The sequence below is a fragment of the Muntiacus reevesi genome, chromosome 1, assembly GCF_963930625.1.
Source record: "Muntiacus reevesi chromosome 1, mMunRee1.1, whole genome shotgun sequence".
NCBI lineage: Eukaryota > Metazoa > Chordata > Mammalia > Artiodactyla > Cervidae > Muntiacus > Muntiacus reevesi.
The window spans coordinates 95,910,603-95,918,108 of NC_089249.1; the positions used below are offsets into that span (position 1 = coordinate 95,910,603).

The 7,506-nt window shown below is 47.9% G+C and overlaps 2 protein-coding genes across 2 annotated transcripts in view; both read right to left on the reverse strand.

Annotated features, from left to right (window-relative positions):
• The window catches only part of GNAI3 (G protein subunit alpha i3), a 42,136-nt gene extending 40,511 nt beyond the window's left edge, over positions 1 to 1,625 (reverse strand). Inside the window, exon 1 of the mRNA XM_065907370.1 lies at positions 1,373 to 1,625. Coding sequence (XP_065763442.1) covers positions 1,373 to 1,490 — 118 coding nt within the window. The 5' untranslated portion in view covers positions 1,491 to 1,625. The remainder of the gene's footprint in view (positions 1 to 1,372) is intronic.
• Positions 1,626 to 5,765: 4,140 nt separating this feature from the next.
• Positions 5,766 to 7,136, reverse strand: GPR61 (G protein-coupled receptor 61). The gene has a single exon (XM_065927440.1). It carries the CDS (start codon positions 7,119 to 7,121, stop codon positions 5,766 to 5,768), a length of 1,356 nt encoding a protein of 451 aa, XP_065783512.1. The 5' UTR covers positions 7,122 to 7,136.
• Between the last annotated feature and the right edge of the window lie 370 nt (positions 7,137 to 7,506).

Below are 7,506 nucleotides of genomic sequence, written 5' to 3' on the forward strand. Positions count from 1 at the left end.
ATGGGCACCCTGAACACCCTAGAGTACAAAATAAACCCTGGGTTATTTATGGTGGTGCATTCTGTCCTCTGGAGCTTCACACCATAAAAATTTGGCACTTCTCCTAAAACAACTTCTTTCTCCCAAAAATCAACTGTTTTAAAAAGCAAAGTTCTATTGCTTACAGAAACCATTACTTCCACTTATTCTTCCCTACCAGATCCCCAGAAAATACTAACAGTGAAGAAAAAAATGTGGCCTGATTTATTGGTAAGCTGACATCAGGGTATTTTATATGATTCACTGAGCTTCTAGAAAACAATCTCTCAAAAATTCTAAAACTAACTAGATTGAGTAAAATGCATCTGACTGTACACAAAAACTACTTAAAACGAATGTCAAGTAAAATAAACAGTAATTCCTGAAGCCAGTATTTTTCGTTTGAGAAACAAACAACAAAGCCCAGCTCAACAGAAGTTTGTCACTAACCCATCTTTTACAGTAAGTCCAATTCCATAATTTATCCTAAGATAACTGCATTCCCACTGCACATCATCCCCAGCAAATATTCATCAACTCCCACTGTGTAATCTATTGTCATCATCACATCCCATGCCACAAACCTCAAACAAGCCAGTCCTTAAATATCCTCAGCTCACACCAGCTCCCCCTTTATAAAAACAATGGAAGGAGTTATAAAAAAAAAAACCTTAAGAAAATAAAAATAATAGGAAATAGTGGATAAGTACACACAGCCTCTACACTCAGACTCTTTTCCTTTACACCTGAGAACTTGTCAGTTATTTCAACCATACACCTTTGTGTTCCTGGATAACCCAGGGTTCCTCCACCTCAGCGAGAGCGCAAAATGTCCACTCTCTAATAAATGACAGGGTCCTACGTGACCACTCTGTCCCAGCCCCTCTCTCTATTTATATTAATTATTCAAGCTCTAATCTGTCATAAAGTATCACCACGCTCCAAACTCACAAGCCATTATACAAGCCCAACACTCTCCCGTCCTCCATACCAACTCACTCTAATCCTTCCCTTGAAAAACTTTCTCTAACATCAGCTCTTCCTTTATGAGCTTTTCCCATATTCCTAATACAGTCTCAAAGTCCTACTGGACCACATTTCGAAGCTCCTTCGGCTAAACACAATCCCAGCATGGTGGCACACCCTCTTTCCAGCCTAATTCCTACAACCCCCAAACCCCACCCCCTCATCACGCCCTCCGGCATCAGCCACCAACTCCACACCCCGCCCCACGTCCGTCACGCCCTCCAGATTCTTCGGGGTCCTCTCCTCCCGCCGGACCAACCCCCCATTAGGACTCTCAAGTGCCTGGGCCCTCCAAACCACCCCGCCAGCCCCGCCCCCAGCCCCTCACCGAGTAGCAGCAGCTTCACTTCTTTGGCCGCTTTCTCCCCGTCCTCCCGCAAGTTGCGGTCGATCATCTTGCTTCGCTCCACCGCCGCCTTATCTTCGGCGCTCAACGTGCACCCCATGGCGGCGGCGGAAGAAGGGACCGGGCCGGGGCTCACTCACAAACCGCGAAGACTGCGGCTTGGCAGGCAGAGATAGAGTCTACTGCTGGGCGGCGGCCCTCTCCGTCAGCTCCCAGAGCGCCCAGAGGAACCGGATATCCGGCGTTTTACGACACTTCCGGCAACGCCCGCGGCCGTTACTTCTTCGACCTCCCTAGCTGGGGTAAAGGAGGCGTGACCAAAAGCGGAAGTACGGAGAGAGAGAGAGAGAGAGCAGGACGCCGACTGTCGGTTCCGCGATGTAGGGCGGCCCTATCGAGCTTACCGGGCGCCGCTCGACTTTAGACCCCTTTCACCTTTTTGGCTGTCTTATTTGGATGGCTATAGAGATACCAGGGATTGGTTTCTCCGGTTCAAGGCACCCTCCCGAGGTCGCACGGCCGATTGGCGTGGGGAATGGGAATTCCCAAGTAAAAGCCCTCAACCCACACGGGAATTTCTGCGGGAATTTCTCACTGGCCAGAAAGCCGATTTAAATTCTGGCGGTGGAGATCTGAGGCCAAGTGTAGGGTAGTTTGTCTGTTGGCGTCGTCCCAACCAGAGTTATGGGATGAGAATTACAGAGTCTGGGCCTCGCCGCGGTCACGCTCCACATCTGGAATAAGTTAAGACCCACCATGCCTGGGACTTTGCAGTCCCTTTCTGCCCTCTCCTCTGGCTCACCTACTGGTACCCAGTTGGCTTGAGAGTTTCCCAGCTATTGTGTTGGTAAAGAATCTCTTGAAATCGATAACAGATCTTACATTACTTGAAAGGTAAGAATGTGGTTCTTCCATGAAATTTCCATGCTGCCTTTCCCCCACACAAGCCAGATTTAGCGCGCTGACATATTGTCGTGCGTTAAGGGCTTAAGACTTTCTACCAAGATTAGTCAACCAAAGTTCCACACCCTAAAACAAACCAGTGCATCCTGTGAATCTCCTTTTAAAATTTCCTTTTGTGGTAACACACGAAAAGAGAAGTCATAGTAAAATTTGTTTCTCAGCTATAGTATCATCTGGATGTTGATAAATCCCCTATGAAAGCCCCACACTGATAAGTCTTTTTACTCATAATCCTGGATTCTATGATGAAAATAGCCCTACATTACTGTTACTTCCAAAGAGCCCCACAAAAACATTCACCATACATTCTAGGGAGGGGAACTCTTGTAGCCCCCAGGATCTTTCCCTATGATTAAATATTACTTCCCCAATCGAACCTAGACCTTAGAATGTAAGATCCCAACAGAAAGATATATATACGGTGACTGATGATCATTAGAGGGATTTCTTGAAAACCACATTAAATAGCCTCATGCACCTTAATTTTTCAATGCCAGTTCTTCAAAGTTCCAAATCTCCTACTCTTCCTAGTGACTTAGAATATAGGGGGATGCTCTGCCATAATCAATACTTATGGGGGGAAAGGGCAAGAAGAAGGGGAGAAGAAAAACAATATTTATTGAGTACCTATTTGCCAGGTATGGCTAGGTACTTCGATTTGTCATCTCATTTATTCCTCACAACAACCCTGTGATTGTGGGTTGTTATCCACATTTTTACAGATAAACAAATAGGCCCAGAGAAATTAAGCATCTTTCCAAGTTCACACAGTAAGTAGAACTGACTCCAAATTCGCTCCTTTTCTACCAGGCCATTATAAGATGTTACCTGCGAGTCCTGACAACAGCTTTTCATCTAGGATTGAGAGTTACTCCAACAACACTGGGGTGAGGGAAAAAATAACTTGAGAGCACAATTTTCTCAACCTGTTGATTTCTTCAGTGGATTTATAAGTCAAATTTTGCCTAGGAACTGCTTTCACAAGCTTAAGAATTACATATGGAACTTTACCAAGTGATCCTGGTGATTAAAATACTCCTGGAAGGTGGTCATGACAGAAATTGTTGGGAAAGTTCTCAGCATAATAGAAGAGAAAATTTTATTTCTTTCATGATCAACTCAGGGAAAAATAAATGCAAATAAACCATATGTCAAAAAAGCATAAAGCATATGTCAAATTCTGTAATAAATGCCAGGGAGGTCACAGTGTCAAGAGATTTCAGCCTAAATTAGCAATACCCTTGCACTCAAGATTTTCTCCTTTGGAATATAGTAAAGGAAGGGTTGGAGGGCAAAGTCAAAGAAAAAGGCAAAATAATTAACAAAATGGCTGCCAGGCAATGCTCCCCCTCCCCACCTACACGCATCTTTCCTATTTCCACTAGATTCACACTGCCACCTGCTGGCAACGCTCAGTCTACCAGTTGATCAGTGATGTTTGGATGTTTTCCCCTATCTAGAAATGCGATTCCTCATGAATTTATCTTAAAAGGGAAGAGAGAGTGGAGGAGAACATGCCTTCAATCGCAAAAGACTCTCTTCGAAATATAAATTATCTGAAGGAACTCCTCAGTGCAATAAGGCCTTGTGCTAAAATAAGTCTAGCAGTAGGAAGATAGAAACCTGGAAATTTTCCTAGATCTGAAGAGAAAAAGCTGCCCTATTTCATTTAATAAATCATTTTCTTCAACTAGAGTTTCATCTGCAACCCCCACACTTTTCAGTCTGCAGGAAGCCTCCATGTAGACATCTTGCTGCATTGGGCTGAACTCTCAAGTTAAAACCATGAACATATTTTTCAATATGTTTCTCTAAAATTCTATAATGCTTTACTATATGTGAATGCTCTTTCAAAATATAAAACAAGGTACCTGATCAAATTAAGACTGCACTCCTTGAAGGCAGTGACTATAAATCTGTGTGAGTCCCAGAGAATGGGGTATTCAGCTATTATGCACTGGGTTGAACTGAAGGAGTCAATGTTGATATCAGCATAACATTTTTATAATAAAAATTATTTATTAGCTGTTCAAAGGGGAAGCTAACCTACTCCCACCAACCCGTCTTCCCCGTTGAAGCTCAATAAACCAGGAATTTGTTCAAATACAGATCACATCACCATCTGGTCCTGCCTTGACTCTTTAATGTTACCTGATTGAAATGAGGGAAATGGATGAACAGGCAGTCCCAGATGGGTGTCCTGTCCAGTTTTGCAGTTGTTCCCCCTCCCTTGAATAGACCGCCATCAGTACCACCTAACAGTTCCTACAGTTTCAGTCAGCTGAGCCCAGTTCCTGCGCCCCCTGTCCAACCCAGGGCTGCAGATAGGAGAGAGATTTAAGTCTTTGTCACTGAAGCTAATTTTGAGAGCGATGAATGGGAGTAGGGAAGCATTTAATGAACCATGGAAACCCCACCTTTCCCATTCCCAACCTTAGTCTCTTGTACCCGGTTGTCCAGGGGGCTGGCGATGGGTCACTGCCATGAGGAGAGAGATCAGGGAGGCCAGTTCTGGAAAATAAAGATTTACAGTATTATTGGTCAGGGTTATTATGGGCCTGTCTGTATCCAACCACCTTAGCAATTCAAATGCTAACCCCTACCTTCAGCAATCCAACCCCCAATCCTTCCATTTCACCCTAAAAGACAAGGAGAAAGAGCCATCCTGTTTTAATCTTGCCTCTGCTAAGATCAAGTCCCAAAATTGATCTCTCATGTCTAAGAGAGAGAAAAAATACAACAGAACAGCTATTCCTGGAAGGTGGGAGAGAGAGCTGCAGTCAACTTTCCTCTCTTCTACTCTGTAGGCCCTGATTACTACTTCCGCTTGCTCTGACCAAACTCAAGAAAGGAATAAAGCTGGTCCTCTCACTTCAAGGAAACCTCAGGTTTAAAACTATAAAAAAATCTGTTAAATGGAAACACTTGGCTGCAATTTTGTCCTGTTTTTTAAGCCTAGCAAGGAAATGAGAAGTCAGGGGTCATTTTCTTACCTTGCCTGGGTGCAGTTTCTACCATGGGCTATTATACTGAAAAATGAAAGATCCTAAAGGGTCCTCCGAATAACTCCACACCTGGCCTGCTGCCCTATATCCTCCAACTCCTACCCTTAGAATTTCCCTGCTTCCTGAAGCATGGAAAGCTCACTGATTGAAAAGCATCATCATCATCATCTCACCTTCGTGACCCTTGACTCTCGTCACCATCTCACCAAGTTCCCTCCCCCAGTAGTCAAGGATCATAGCCATGTCCAAGGCTTTTGCCACATATCCATCCAGTTGGCTCTGTTGCTGCCGCAGAAACATTAAGCAAAAGCTGTGTGCAGAGGCCAGAAAAAGGTGATCCCACAAGGAGTTCCTTGCAGTTATAACTGGCCCCCAGCCCCATCACCCTCCAAGTGTCCACCAGCCCATCATGACTCCAGTCGTGGTGTGGGGGTGGGACGGAGGTAGTTGTCCGACATGATGATATCGCTGGTGAGTTGTTGCTCCAAGAACTCAGAGGTCTCCTCAGCTATCTGGCCAGGGATTCGAAAGTCAACTGCAGGTGGCTCCTGCTTGGGGCTGGGTACAGGTCGGGAAGCCCAGGACTCCGTGGGACAGCCAGTGCTCTGAAGAAACTGCAGGAAGTTCTCCTCAATGGAGCCCTCCCGGCTTGGCAGCCTCAGCTCCTCCTCTGGAGCCTGTTTGAAGAAGCAGACAAACTGCTTGCTGAGCTCCCCCCGGATCTGCCGATTGAGACACCCATAGAAGAAAGGGTTGGAAGTGAAGCAGAAGTAGCCAATCCAGGTCACCACATTCTCCACCTGCCCCGTCGAGACAGGCTGAGCACTCAGGGCGACATAGAGGTGAAAAGAAAAGTAGGGCAACCAGCAGAGCAGGAACTGTCCCCCCACAGCCAGGAGGACCACTGCTGCCTTCCCTCCCCCAAACGTCCGGTGTGGCGTGGTCTGGGGGGCCCCCGAGCTGGTGACCATCGTGGAGCGGCTGCTGAGAGACTCAGAGCGTTGCCGGGGGGTCTCCATCCACGTGGGCAGCGGTCCGTGCTGCATGGCAGCCACGCGGGCTACTCGGAACATGCTGCAATAGACCACCAGGATGAGGAGCAAGGGCAACAGGAAGTAAAGGACAGCAAAGACCACCACGAAGAGCTGGCAGTAGGCACTGTGGCTCCATTGGAGTGAGCAGCCTAGGGGGATGCTGGGAGCTCCCTCCTCCCGCGAGACCCTTCCCAAAACTGGCACAGAAGCCATGGCCAAGGCCTTCACCCACACACCCACCAGAACAGAGGCCACCAGCCCCAGCGTCATGCGCACCTCATAACGCATGGGGTGGACCACGTAATAGTAGCGCTCCACGTTGATGGCCGACACCGAGAGAATGGCCAGGCTAACAAAGCATATGCTCAGGAACAAGTAGAGGCGGCAGGCGACCTCCCCAAAGAGGTCATGGTCAAAGAGGGCGGAGCTGGAGAGCATGGCCAGGGGCATGAGGGTCAAGGCGGCCAGCAGGTCCACCAGGCAGAGGTGGAAGACAAAGACAAATTTTCGAAGGGCAGGTGTCTTGGCAATAACAGCCATCACAGCAGCATTGCCAGCCACAGCGGTCAAGTCCAGCAGGAGCATGAAGAAGAGGGCCACGGATTCTGAAGCCACATCCCGCAGCCCTGCCTCCGGGACCCCACTGGCAGTAGAGGGACCTGGGGTTTGAGGGGCCCTCCCCAGCGTGGAAGAGTTCCCTGACGACTGGGGGATGGGTGAGGACTCCATGGGGCCGAAAGAGGACACCCAGGGCACCTCCTGTCACAGGCCCATCCCCCATCCTAGTCCAGTGCCCCTGGGATGGCAAGCCCAGGCCCAGGCTTCCCAATTTTGTGTGTGCAGATCTGGAGGAGAGAGCGCCTCCTGCTGGAGCGTCTCAGCAGGCTCCTGTTGCCAGCCTTCAAGGCCAGTGACTGAGGGCTCAGGAGACAGCTCCAGTCCACCTTGGTGACTGCAAAGAAGCAAGAGAGGGAGCGATGCAGGAGCCTCACCCACTCAACACTCCATCTTCTGAGTGGTCTCCAGCTCCTTCTCCACTTCCTTTTCCTCTCTTTTCCACACCCTTCTCTCCTTTCAAGGATTGTTGTCCAGAGTCTAAATCCTCTGTCTCCCT